The following is a 12,563-nucleotide window of genomic DNA, read 5'->3' on the forward strand; positions in this document are numbered from 1 at the left end:
CTGAATGGTAGAGCGTCGGCATGGCATGCTGAAAGTCTAGGGTTCGATACCAATGACATTTAAATGTGAACCGCATAATATTATGGTAAAATTTTCTATCACAAACACATGATAACGGTAGAAGGCGTAACTGAGCCTGTGGTGTCCCACGTGCTCACCATGTGACGACTTGGAGAGGCGTACATCATACAATATCACAGAGGGCGGTATATACCTTGGGGTAAACGCGCCAGGGAAGCTGGGCCTGGATTCCCACACCATCACAAAGCCAACTGGAGTAGGGCACCTGGCTGGGATGCAGACCACCACGTGGCCACTTGGAGTGGGATACCAGGGCATCCATCCGATGGATGAATCGTCCAATTCCCAGGCCATCGCTCGTCCGTTGGGCCATGAATGGCCCATGTATCACAGAAGGGAGACTTCAAAAATATTCTAAGTGTTAACGTCGATTTTATGTTATGACGCAGACCGAAAGTATTATAGTATATCAGTCGTAGCTCAATGGTAGAGCAGCGGCATGGTAAGTAGAAGGTACAAGGTTCGACTCCCACACAGTGGGCGTAATATTTATTATAAATTTATTTCCATTTTGGGAAAAATAAGGAATTTTGGCGAAAAAAAAATTCCAGGAAAAAATTTTTCCGAAAAAAAAAAATCCAGCAAAAAAATTTCCAAAAAAAATTATCCAGCAAAAAATTTTTTCCGAAAAAAAAATTCCGGTAGAAATAAAAAAAAATATTATAGAAAAAATTACCGTAACCAAATATAGCAGTAATAAGAAATGAAATTATTTTAATTTGTTTTATTGACAATTCCATAAATGAACATACTATGTCAATGCAGAGAAGTACAATTAAAATATGCCAGACAAGAGTTATGAAAAAATAAAATTTGCAGTGGCACTTCCCAGGAAAACCTAGAATTCTACACTACCGTAGAATTTAACAAACCATCACGTAATGAACGTCTTTCTCCGTTGATAACCGCATCATTACCCCCCCCTCCTTGTTACGGATTTATCGCCATTAATGGGGAAATATGGCTACGGAAAACAAAATAAACCCTGGTGGTCATTTTTTTGTAAGTAACATACGAGACAATCAAAAAGTGTAGGGTAATTTCGGCTATTCTTCAAGTTCAATCCAACCATTCGTTTCCTTTGCGCTCCGTCACAACAATCGACCTAAATTGAAGAAAAAAACATTACTACAAATTTCTTGCTAATAGTTATTAGGGTTACCTTTACAACTACGATTGTTCCAACCAAAGCAAACAGAACACAAATCATACAAGAGAAATGCACAATAAAATATTGTACTTTAAATGAACCCAAAGCATTAATCTTAATCCAATGGACAAAAGGCAACTCTGAAATGAAAACAAAAGCAGGAGTCATTCAAAAAACACTTTTCCCGAATATCACTTCGTAATTTTACCTTCATCAGATCATGGAATAAAATGGCTGGAATTTGCATACCTCTAACAACCTGAAAGAATACAAACAGTAAATTAAAAATACAACAATAAAAACATGTGGAATACTTACTATCCAAAACCTCTGCAACGCATAGCATTTCCCACGTTGACCCTATCACAATTAAACTGAACCCACACCAATAACCCTAATCCAATGGACAAAACTCTGAAATGAAAACAAAAGCAGGAATTACTTAAACCACTTCATTTTTACAAACTCACTTCATAATTTTACCGTCATCACATCATGGAACAAAAAGGCTGCACTTTGAATACCCGACAACCTGCAAGAACTTAAACGACAAATTAAAAATATAACATTCGAAACATGGCGAAAGGTGTTGAATACTTTCTATCCAAAACATTAGCAATGCATAGCAATTCCCATGTTGATCGTATCACAATCAAACAATTGCGAAATTTTGATGCTAACTTTGCCACGTAGGAGGGTCAGTAACAGTATCTGACATGGCACCATGCTGCTTCACCATCAAGTATTGGTCCAACACTTTCAAATAATTCAAGTACGAATGTTTCATTCCAAAACCACGAATTACAGATCAGATAGCACATGCATTTGCTTCTGATTATGGTAGCCCAACCTAGAAAAAAAAAACAATTGTATCAAAACTTCTCTTCACTTCAACACGTAATGTTTCAACATACCCATAAAAAAATTAGTCACCCACAAAGAGATGCAGGCATATGGATTGGAGCAGTCATGCAGGATGAGCTCTGTTGAAATACCAAACAAGTTATACACAGACATCCTGCTTCTTCATAACTATCAAGATTATTGAATAAGACGTGTAGAAATAAAACTATTCCCATACCAATAACTACATTTCAATTATAATTATATTTCGACTAACGTATCATTTCAATTACAGCAATCCCACTAATTAGGGCCATACATTCGTCTTCTCAAAATCACTTACCAAGTGTAGATTTTAACTAAACATCGCTTCACACATTTTGAGCGACTACCCCTAGCAAATTATAAGTTTCTTTACGTACTGAACATATAACAAAAACCAAAATTATCCAGAATTAAACTAACAGCTTTAAAACAGATAATGGTCACCTAGAAGAGTACGAATACTTACATCCAGCATCGACGACAACCTCGTTCTAAAAGGAAGTCTTATTACGGTGGCACTCGCTATTTAAGCTTTCCCTGGAATGCCCGACAGGTGGCGAATGCAAGCTTTACTTATTCTACCACGAGATGGCGTTGCCTTTTATAATTTCAGCTTGCTGGCGCGCTAGGTTGTCCCGTCCGTACCTAACTTTTATTTTTAGTTTTTGCCCTATGCTTATACAAGATAATCCAAAAGGTTACCGCTATTTCTTACTTCAACATTTGTTTATTATTGATCGTTTTTTATTTTGATCCATGCTTGTGCGCAATAAAGTTTTTTGAAAAAGATTTGTTGTTCAGATTGGCATAATAACTTAAAAAGTGGCAACTATCAGTGGAGGAAAAGAAAAATCTTGGTGATAAATTAAAAGATAATATTAAAGTTTCAATTCGTAACAACTGACTAGTATCGGCCTACAATCTGTAACATGTCTTTGATAACTCACAATAAAAATTGTTGGCCTAAGGGCTTCCGTATTTTAGCGCCACTAGAATTATGGGAAGTCGATGGACAGTGATGAACTGATGACGAGCGGGCAGAAGTCATCTGCTTCACCGAAGAAAACATAACATATGCGGAAAATGGCGACTTCAAAAGAGAATGGTGCATTCGAAGTGGCCCCTTTAAGAAGTTTAGATGACTTTATGTTAGAATCAGCAAGGTTTCAAGTGCCAAATTTTCGTGATTTAGATAAATGGGGGAAGAGGGTTTACAACAACCTTGTTTACTATCAATCAAACTATTTCTTACTGGCTCTAGCTCTCTTTGCACTTGTCGGGTAATTATTTTAAAATTATATATTTGTTTCTCTTTATATTTTTTATCCATTTTTAGGCTTATTCATCCCCTCAAGATGTTTCTTGGATTGTTTGCTATTTGTGTGGCATGCAGTCTTCTTGTTGCGGCTAGCAACGGTGGCCCTCAAGTAGCTAAATTTAAGCAAGAGCACCCAATCATCAGTGTCATCGCCATTCTTGTTGGGGCTTATTTTATCGTTTACCTTCTGGATGGAATTTTAGTGTTTCTTCTGGGTATTCTACTTCCATTTTCAGGTAAATCTCCACTAAAATGATTTTGAATATTGAGTTACTAACATTTTAAATTGCCATAGCTACATTTGTCCATGCATCACTACGCTTACGTAGTTTGCGTAATAAGCTTACCAACAAGATGGAACAAATTGGACTTAAGAAATCAACACCAATGGGAATGCTCTTGGATGCCTTGGGATTTGAAGCAGAACTTATTGACTGACCGAGGTGGATATTAACTAAATTTTGCATTTGCTAGTCCCACAAGTTAGAAACATTTTGTGATATTATTTGACTTCAACTTGTGTTGAGTAGCAATAACCTGGGGTTATGATCCTTTATAATAATGCTTCTTTAGTCATGGTAAATGCTTTTGAGAAGCCATAAATGTCTTGATGGCAAGATTTATTCAAGTTTTTTAATCAGTTTGGTTCTAAAAACATCTCTAATAAATCCTATTCTTCAAATATTAGAATTTCAGTCTTTCCCTCGTTGGTCATGACAGGATGTGGTTATTAGAAGATTTCTGATTAAGTTTTAATGAAAGGAAAAATGGAAGGTAACTAGCATAATGTTTTGTTGTTGGTTTTTGTCACAAAGATTAAAATTTTCTGCAGAGTTGGCAAAGCTACTAGTTCTTACTCGTAACCTTCTTTAACGCCTAGTGTCACACACATTACCAATCGCTTAACATGTAATAATCAGAATCCTCGAGGTTTCCTGTTATGCAGCGGAGCGCAGAAAGGTCCTTGAGGGTTCTCCAAAAGTACTCCATGTGGAGCACACAACCTAGAGAAAAAGGGCTGCTGGTAATGACGTTTGTTCATAATTTCGTAGACTAATCACACACAACCATGGATCGTAAGTAGATTTTTGCCACATGAATAACTTTTCCTTCAGTTCAACGAATAACTCCTGATTAAAACAAATATATGATTCTACGTATAAGTGAAAAATGCCCCTTTCACTCCGGCCTTACAAACCCTGTATTTCTTTTTGCGGTGTAAATTCACGCTTTCTTTGGGGTCCTCTTTCAGGTCAAACATCTCCCATTCCTCTCGAAAGTAGTAATCAGACAGTTCCTTGATCCAGTGAAGGGGGAGCCCATTCAATGTCCGATTGAGCATGTCCTGAGAAATCATTTTGCGTATTACTTGGTAGCCAAACATACAAGTCTAATGTCCAATTACCAGGAACGTAGGTGATAGGTAGAAATCTTGGTCGATGGGAAACGGAGTACCAGGGGCGTTTAGATTATGTATCAGTTTGTACCGTTCTCCTTGAATAATGCTTCTCATAGGATAATTCATCGTCACTTCGTGCATGGCGTGACTTCCGAAGAATGCGTCGCTTTTTGCTTTATCATCACCTCTCAAGAACGGTAAAAGAGACTTTCCACCGAGGCTAGTAGGCTGACTGGGTTTAAGGATATGATATTTTGGATAATCGATGTCAAACCAATCCAATATCGTTGGCACTATATCCAGCAAACTAGCCTGAACATCCGTTAAGTCACCTCGTCTTGTCAAATCATAGGGGGACTTGATGAATAGGGGGACAGCCAATCCTAGGTAGGTTACATTTTAAAAATTTATTTATTTATTTTTACACATTTTAATGATGTGTTACCGGGTTCGTACATATTAGTCCGGCCATATGGAAAGGAAATACCATTGTCCGATGAGTAGATTATCAAAGTGTCTTCAATTTTACCAGCCTTACGGATCTCGTCCAGCACCAGTCCAACTCCTAAAGTCTTCTGACGTCAATGTAAAACAACATTATTCTTTTTTTTATCGAGATAAACGTACCTTGATCGAGACGCGAGATTGTGGTGTATTGCGACGCTACGTCTTCTCTGGCCGCTGGAGTATCTGGAACAAAATATGGTAATAGAACATCTTCTGGTTTGTACTGTATCGGCTTCCAATCTGGGATGTGACCGAAACCAGGTTCTCCGTTGCCAAACTTGTCGCAGAAATGTCCATAACCAGGATTGGAATGATCGCATCGATGTGGGTCATGGAACGCCACGTACAGCAGGAAAGGCCTACATCGAGGCGATACAAGTGAGTCGAGGCCGTCAGTTTGATAAACAAGCAATTGGACGAAATAACACAGCGAAGGACAAGTCTGGACTTACTGGGTTCCATTCTGCGTCTCAAGGAATTCCCTGACGAGCAACTTAATTCGGGTTATATTCCTTCCGACCTGCATAATTGAGTTATTTTCTTCGGTCTGCTCGTAATCAAAGGAGTAGACAGATCCAGGGCCGACGTGCTTCTTTCCTATGATGCCTGAATAATGCAACAATGTATCATGTGGAACGATCAAACTAAAACATTATTCGGGATCCTGCTGACATGGTCATCCTACCCGTACGGACGCCATTTTCCCGGAGGATCATTGGAAGTGACCGAACTGTCTCGAAAGAGTTGAAATGGTGGACGTCATGATGCAGTCCATATAATCCATTTTCGTGACTTGGAAGTCCACTCAACAGTGCTGCTCGACTGAAAATAGGCCACACCCCATTAAAGTGCGTAAGTACAGAAAGAAAGGAAAGTAGTTGAATAGTTGTATGGATAAGGCAAAAAAAAATACTGACCTAGGAGAGCAACTACTCACGGACGTCCGCGCTTGGGAAAACACCAAACTTTGAGCAGCCAGTGCATCCAAATGGGGCGTTCGGCACCGTTGATTGCCGTAAACGCCCATTTCAAATCCGCCATCGTCAGCTGTCGCATTTTTTTTTTTCGAGATCGGAAACCGAAGGTTAAATGTGAAGGACAAAGACAAAGTCCTTTATTTTCCATTGTTTTCTTCTAGCTATGCTCTCTTCCCCTCCACAAATGTAATTATTTTACATCTTTCTTACCAAATGGTAGGAATGCAATGCAAGTTTTGTGCCAACTCAAGTGTGGCAAAGGCAAATACAACCAAATTGAGACTCTTTGACTTTTGCATGGTCACATGCCTGCATGTTTAAGCTTTAAACTGAACTGCAATAAGAAAAAAAGTTTGGTTTGGCCACGATAAGGAAAGTACACTTTCCCCTCGAGAGATTAGTTCCAAGAAGCAGCAAAGAAAACGAAGTTGTTTACGCGTTAGAGAAATATACAAAATGTTACACTTACCAATCATCAAAAGAACGTTATGACCACGCAATAAAGCAGCTGAGACTTCATGGCGGCAGCTCAGCAGGCAGATTATTAGAAAGAACACCATGAAAACAAACTTTGAGAAGTGATTAATTCCACGCCACAGACTATACATCATCATAAGCGTGGTCGGGTATGAATGTGGCGCCAGACATTTGCCAACTGGTTGACACTAATTAATGCCAATATCTGAAATAGAGGGGGTGTCCGTCGCCGTCATATCCCTCTGCAAGTAATTCCACAGCAAAGCCAGCAACTAAAAGTAAATGAAAAGTTTTAGTAAATTTGTTTTCAATCCCCTTTGTGTAGCACAAGTTTCGACACCGAATGAACAACATTAGTTTCAATCACCCAATAATGTATTTATTAGACCGACGACACGTACGTCGCCAAGGTTCACCAGAACTAACGTCCTAATTCGGAAGTCTCTAACATTCCACCAGAAACACCGTAAAAAAGTCGCAATGCAATGCTGCAATACACCGACGTGAGTGGCGTGAAGTGGACGCAGCATTCTCTTCTCCTATTGGATGAACTTTTGCCATTTACAATACCCAAAACAGAGTTTGGATTGCAGTCATTACGTGCTCCACTTTTCTCCGTTTAGATCAATATTTTTATTTTCTAACCGGAAATGCTATTATTTTTGGCGGTTTCCTTTATTTCGTGTGGCCATCTTGTGGCAACTAATGACACTGTGTGGATTCAATTGTTTTCCGATGAAGAAAGAAAATTGAACTGTCAGAACCAGAAATCCGAAGTGTTAAGTTGGGCCCGGTAATTTTTTTTGAGGGGAAGGAACGTCAAGATAGTTGACGTCCAATTTGCGTTTTACACAGTTTGGTTTTACTGCTTATTTAGTGAACCCAAAAAATGGCTCTCCTCGAATTTTTCGGTTGTGCGTTTCTTGCTTTCGGCCCTCCACTTTCAATGTTTCTTCTAACTATCGCTAAAGACCCTATTCGAATTATCATCCTCATAGCTAGGTGAGCCTTGTTTTCTATCTACGAATCATTTCAAGTCAATTTTATAGTAATATTTTCTTGTTTTGCTGCAGTGCGTTCTTCTGGCTCTTGGCATTACTGATGTCATCCTTGTTGTGGCTCGTGGCAAGCACCTTGAATAGTCCAATTGTTGTGGGAGTTGTCTTTTCTGTCCTGTTCCAAGAGCTCTTCCGATACCTGATATATTTGCTGTTACGCAAAGCTGAGGTTGGGTTGAAAAAACTCACAGAGTCTGATACTGCCATTATCACTAATAAAAACATCCTGGCCTATGGTATATATAATAGGATAAAATGTCATAATGCCATGTATATTAATTATTTTCACAGTGTCAGGCTTGGGCTTTGGCATCATCAGCGGTACCTTCTCTCTAGTCAATGTTCTTGCTGATGCTACAGGACCTGGAACAGTCGGTCTACATGGCGATTCCAACTTGTTTTTCCTAACATCGTCCCTCACAACACTTTGCTTCATCCTCCTACACACAGCATGGGGAGTGCTCTTCTTCCATGCACTAGACATGAAAAAGTTTTTGCCATTAATTTGGGTGGTGACATCTCATCTGCTTGTATCACTTTTGGTAATTATATCTTCCTCATTGAGTAAAAAAAAAAAAAGCAGGCATGCAAAATGTTATCATTCCAGAAACTATGGCATAGAAGTTTATTGAGTGTACACCTTTCTGAAATTGTTTTTTTTAATGCTCTTGCATTGTTTACCATGCGCTTTTTTCACTTTAGACTCTCATGAACCCTTCGCAGCTGTATTTAGCCACAATACTGCCGGCATACGCCGTTCTGGTCGTGACGGCTCTGTGGGCTGCTGGAGCGGCTGGAGCATCTTTTACGTCACTTAAAAAGTGTTTAACTAGCCAACCCACAACGGTGCAGGTACGCGCGGAAGACTGAGGCATAGGCACGACATTCACAATTCAGCCATCGTCAGTAAACCATTGGGGCGGGTCTCTTTCCATAATCTCCCCTTACATAACTTTTGTTTTTGCGAAAACGTCCGACTACCGTGTTCTTAATTAATTAATATAACCAAAAATACACTTTCAGTGATGAAGGAACTCAGTTTAAACAACGTGAAGACGGCGGTGCTTGCTGCTTTCATGAAGCTGAGAGGCTTCCATTTTCCTAGACTTGTAATGAATAGTGGGGACGATAAGCTTTTGCCACGGCCCTCAACAAAAATCCCTCGCAAAACTACTGACTGTTTCCTCCTCACCTTAGGTAAATATGTTTTTAAGTTCTCGTATTAATAACGCTCCTCCGTCTACCCTCCGCTTGCTAGCCGTGTTGCAGCAAACAACTCCAGTTGCTGGACTTTCATACAAATGAAAACAAAGAACTGTCAATTTCGAGGGGCAGATCAATAGCGAATGATATCGTAACAAAGGGTAGGATTTTGTTGTAATGCTTATATTATTTCTCTATTGTATTAACAGCGTTTGATGTATATGAGAATGCTCTCGCTTCTCTAATTATACGAAGCCATGAGCAACGACTGGAAATTCAAGACAGATTAGCGTGAACAGGCCCAGTGTTGTCTCAACTTTTTGGAAGACGTTGTCCTCGTAATGGCGGAGTTGTTTTACACTATAGAACTAGCCAAGCGCTCAGCCACGTGTTTATTGTTCATCCAATGCCAGCCAAGAAGAAGCTCACTGAAGAATCACAATCAACTGTGTATACCGTCTACTCCCCCCACCCTGCAGTACGTGTTCAATCAACATTAGTCTATCGTCCTGCCGACCTGCTTTGCTCGAATGCTTGATGTTTTTTTTTTTTTTTTCATTCTACACAAGACTTTGATGTTTTTCTTTTCAAACTCTTTGTGTTCCGTTACCTTTCTTCTTTCCTGGAATTTTCCATTCGTCCCCAGACAAGGTATCCGACTCTTACATTAGATGACGCTCTCTAACGTCACTTGGTCGTGTCACTAAATTCGATCGAGGTAAAGTGGGTGCCCAGCAGCCCGTCGGATGCCGTTTGTTTGCTTTTTTCTTTATATTTACCTCGAATTTTTGTGTTTTTTATTTGTTTGATTATTATTTTCTTTCTTTTCTATGGATGAACGTCGAATGAGCCACTTGATCTCTAGACGCCTTGATGGATGGTATTGCTGTCTCGTCTCAATCGACCCGCTTCGTCCGCCTCGAGTCGCCGTAATCTGCCCAAGTGCATCCGAGTCGGATTGGAAAAAAGAAAACCGCCGTGCGTGCAGGTGAAAGCTCTCGTGTTCATTGAATATTTAAGGCCCAAACCGCCGGCTTATGATATGACGCTAACGTGTTCTGGAACACACCCCACGCAATAATCGAATAGTTTCAGCTGGAAGGCACCAGCCGACTATTGTAGTTCATCTCTCCAATGAGACTGTTCCACAACCCGCGCTCGCGTCTATTTCTTTCATTTTTTTTTTTTTCGCTGCCAAGTTGCCGACGCATCGTGTCGACAATGCACCAAACCATTATACGAACTAAAAGAATGCTAACTTGCCATCCCTTTTTTTTTTTTTAAAGACGCTCAGCTTTTCACAGATAGGTAGCGAGGCCATCATTAGATGAAAAGTCGGATGAGCAAGTGCGATCTTGAGAAAAACTCGACATTGTAATTTGAGTAACGTTTTTTCTCCCCTTGGTTTCTTATTCTCTCTTTTGTTGATCTACTAACGAGAGTTTCGTCGAGTTACACAATGACGTACATCAGTAGTGCCCAAAATGTTTCATCCGCAGGTATTTATTTTCTTTCATTTCTTTTGTGTCTTATATGCGTGGATAGATGTGTGTGTGTGTGTGTGTGCAGGGAAAGTTTGTAGCTTGAGCTAGTTCGTTACGCAATCGATCCCAGTCCATGGAATGAGGATCTCTTAAGTTCATCATCAAATGAAAGCGTTCCCCCTTTCTCCTGTTTCCCCAAACTCCGGGCTCCGTGATGCCGCCCTTTTTGAATTTTGCTTTTTTTATTATTATTTTCAAACGGGTCCCGAGTTTCGTTCGACTGCGCTTGCCCCGGATGCCGGTACTGCCGGGAAGCAAGAAGAAGAAGCTGGGATGGTAATAAAAGGGCCTCGTCTCGAAACTGTTCTCGTCAATGTGTACCCTGGCGTCCCGCGAGCGTTTTTGCGTTCCATGTCGCCTCGTGCCGCCGGCGCCGCTACCCACACCGACGCTTCTATATAAGAAGTCATGGCAAGGAGCCCGACTGTTTCAGTCGTGGACGGCCAGCGCTTTCAAGCGTCCATCCTTTCGTAGAACTTTATTTATTTTTATTTTTTTTTTTTTTTTGCTCGTGGGGGGGGGACGTTCAACTATTTAGGACGGTTTAAACTGTGTGTTGCACCGGACGTCGTTCCAGCTGCTCTTTGATCCATTTTTCTTGCTTACTTTCCGATCGTTTTTGGTTTCAGCTAGTGTGTTGATTTTTCTTTCAGCATTTTCAACCCAACGACTCGATATCGAATAGCCTCAAAAGTTTTTATGGATGGAACGTGATATCGTGACTCGACTTGTGTGTGTGTGTCCCTCTGTGTGTGTATATCCGGCGTGCGTGTGTATAGTGCATAAGTGTGAGTGTGCCCGCCCTCGGCCGCACGCCCGGCAAAGAAAACCTCCTACATTAAAATACCGCTGGACACACAGAGATTTCGTTTTGAACTAACCGATCTCGCACTCGGGGATATCAAGAGCATTTCCTTTTTTTTATTTTCGTTTTCAAATTGTTTATCGTCGACGTCGTAAACTCTACCGTTTTTCACGAATAACTAGGCATAGCCCCTTGCAATCATTGAGGTACGTAGAAATTCACTAGATTTAAAAAAAAAAAAAAAGAGAGAGGTTAAGAAAACATCGTTTTCAAACGATACGTCATATTGCGCTAAATTTGTGTTTGTTATTTTTGGCTTGTCTGCGGATTGGTGGTAGGAAATCAAATATCGCACATACTCAACAATGCGCAGTACATTTCGCCTTGTTTGTTTCTGCTTTTGGCTCGATGTGTTTGTTTTATTTGTTTGCTACCAACTACATTACTTTGCCACCCGCCAATGATAACAACGTTAGTTGCCAGTGCGCCCGTTTCAGGCTACATTGCGAGGGGGAAAGAATTTTAACAAAAAAAGAAGAAAGGATAGCGAAAGTACCAGATTTCTGGTGATTAGCTAAGAGTTTGGGCCAACGAAACAATAAAGCACACGAGAAGCAGTTGTGCGGATTCATGTGTTGCGCGCTCCTCTGCGGCTGCAAATTCAGCCCTGGTGTGTTGCCGAGTGTTTAGAAGTGCTCAGATAGATCAGTGGGTAGGGGGGAAAGAAAAAAAAAAAGAATTCGGGAATTATTTTTGACCTCACCGTTTTTTTTTTGTTCTTTTTTTGTTTTTTTGGTTTTCCTTTTTCTTTTGGTGCTTGCCCTCTCTCGCTGCAAGTCACGGCTTAGTGCCAAAATAAAGTCCTCACTCCATGTCCAAGAGGGCCCATAGCCTTGGAGACTATGGTCCTTCTATTTGGCGCGTGTAACCAGAAGGAAAATTATTATTATTATTATTTTGTTTGATAGCACTCGATTCTCTTCTTCTTCTTCTTCAGTGCCAATGATAGTTCTTTTCTTTTTTTTTTTCATTTTATTGTTTTGTATGTGTTTTATTTTTTTTTTTTTGGGGGGGGGGGGTGAGGCGATTGACAAAGAGCATCGAGATTGAAAGCATCCGATCGATTGATAACTATGGCCAGAGAAAGACTTGTCTC

General features: G+C 40.3%; 4 protein-coding genes and 1 long non-coding RNA gene across 8 annotated transcripts in view; 3 read left to right on the top strand and 2 right to left on the bottom strand.

Moving 5' to 3' along the window:
* Positions 1–790: 790 nt before the first annotated feature.
* LOC130702154 (uncharacterized) lies at positions 791–2,610 on the bottom strand. Its single transcript, XR_009004248.1, has 8 exons — positions 2,586–2,610; positions 2,146–2,214; positions 1,829–2,081; positions 1,715–1,772; positions 1,550–1,645; positions 1,440–1,490; positions 1,244–1,371; positions 791–1,186 (listed from the first exon to the last, which is right to left on the bottom strand). It is a non-coding gene; the product is annotated as an uncharacterized LOC130702154 (long non-coding RNA).
* Positions 2,611–3,136: 526 nt separating this feature from the next.
* Positions 3,137–4,056, top strand: LOC130702144 (PRA1 family protein 3-like). Its single transcript, XM_057523805.2, has 3 exons — positions 3,137–3,399; positions 3,456–3,673; positions 3,733–4,056. The coding sequence occupies exons 1-3, from the start codon at positions 3,194–3,196 to the stop codon at positions 3,873–3,875; spliced, it is 567 nt and encodes a 188-aa protein (XP_057379788.1). The 5' UTR covers positions 3,137–3,193; the 3' UTR covers positions 3,876–4,056.
* A 76-nt stretch (positions 4,057–4,132) lies between these two features.
* LOC130702137 (N-sulphoglucosamine sulphohydrolase-like) lies at positions 4,133–7,257 on the bottom strand. Of its 3 annotated transcripts, XR_009004246.2 has the most exons (11): positions 6,790–7,257; positions 6,261–6,390; positions 6,029–6,165; positions 5,796–5,949; positions 5,464–5,702; positions 5,282–5,401; positions 4,843–5,219; positions 4,636–4,782; positions 4,506–4,567; positions 4,295–4,441; positions 4,133–4,178 (listed from the first exon to the last, which is right to left on the bottom strand). XR_009004246.2 is itself a non-coding variant. In XM_059495678.1 (10 exons), exons 1-10 carry the CDS (start codon positions 6,932–6,934, stop codon positions 4,354–4,356), a joined length of 1,599 nt encoding a protein of 532 aa, XP_059351661.1. In that variant the 5' UTR covers positions 6,935–7,257; the 3' UTR covers positions 4,209–4,353. The 3 variants fall into 3 exon arrangements, 2 of the variants coding, with proteins under 2 accessions (XP_059351661.1, XP_059351662.1); XM_059495678.1 differs by lacking the exon at positions 4,133–4,178 and having other exon boundaries at positions 4,209–4,441; XM_059495679.1 differs by lacking the exon at positions 4,133–4,178 and having other exon boundaries at positions 4,209–4,441; positions 6,261–6,490.
* A 272-nt stretch (positions 7,258–7,529) lies between these two features.
* LOC130702143 (gamma-secretase subunit Aph-1-like) lies at positions 7,530–8,889 on the top strand. The gene is made up of 4 exons (XM_057523804.2): positions 7,530–7,799; positions 7,871–8,091; positions 8,147–8,397; positions 8,558–8,889. Exons 1-4 carry the CDS (start codon positions 7,687–7,689, stop codon positions 8,723–8,725), a joined length of 753 nt encoding a protein of 250 aa, XP_057379787.1. The 5' UTR covers positions 7,530–7,686; the 3' UTR covers positions 8,726–8,889.
* Positions 8,890–9,895: 1,006 nt separating this feature from the next.
* Positions 9,896–12,563, top strand: part of LOC130702135 (uncharacterized) — a 37,324-nt gene continuing 34,656 nt past the window's right edge. The window contains exon 1 of one of the 2 annotated variants that reach the window (XM_059495670.1): positions 9,896–10,046. The gene's annotated coding sequence lies outside the window, so the exon portion shown is untranslated. Of the gene's footprint in view, positions 10,047–10,878; positions 11,614–12,563 lie in introns of those variants that run through there. The other variant, XM_059495668.1, reaches the window with a different exon arrangement.

Source organism: Daphnia carinata, chromosome 6 (genome assembly GCF_022539665.2).
Source record: "Daphnia carinata strain CSIRO-1 chromosome 6, CSIRO_AGI_Dcar_HiC_V3, whole genome shotgun sequence".
Classification (NCBI taxonomy): Eukaryota; Metazoa; Arthropoda; class Branchiopoda; order Diplostraca; family Daphniidae; genus Daphnia; species Daphnia carinata.

Bases quoted from the DNA above. Each gene is read 5' to 3' on its own strand.
- LOC130702144 (XM_057523805.2), top strand. From the start codon at position 3,194: ATGCGGAAAATGGCGACTTCAAAAGAGAATGGTGCATTCGAAGTGGCC. The intron at 3,400-3,455 runs GTAATTATTTTA...ATCCATTTTTAG, and splicing joins GCTCTCTTTGCACTTGTCGG to GCTTATTCATCCCCTCAAGA. The intron at 3,674-3,732 runs GTAAATCTCCAC...AAATTGCCATAG, and splicing joins TATTCTACTTCCATTTTCAG to CTACATTTGTCCATGCATCA.
- LOC130702137 (XM_059495678.1), bottom strand. From the start codon at position 6,934: ATGATGATGTATAGTCTGTGGCGTGGAATTAATCACTTCTCAAAGTTT. The intron at 5,703-5,795 runs GTAAGTCCAGAC...GCCTCGATGTAG, and splicing joins GAGACGCAGAATGGAACCCA to GCCTTTCCTGCTGTACGTGG. The intron at 4,783-4,842 runs GTAATTGGACAT...ATGATTTCTCAG, and splicing joins ACCTATCACCTACGTTCCTG to GACATGCTCAATCGGACATT.
- LOC130702143 (XM_057523804.2), top strand. From the start codon at position 7,687: ATGGCTCTCCTCGAATTTTTCGGTTGTGCGTTTCTTGCTTTCGGCCCT. The intron at 8,092-8,146 runs GTATATATAATA...TTATTTTCACAG, and splicing joins TAAAAACATCCTGGCCTATG to TGTCAGGCTTGGGCTTTGGC. The intron at 8,398-8,557 runs GTAATTATATCT...TTTTCACTTTAG, and splicing joins ATCTGCTTGTATCACTTTTG to ACTCTCATGAACCCTTCGCA.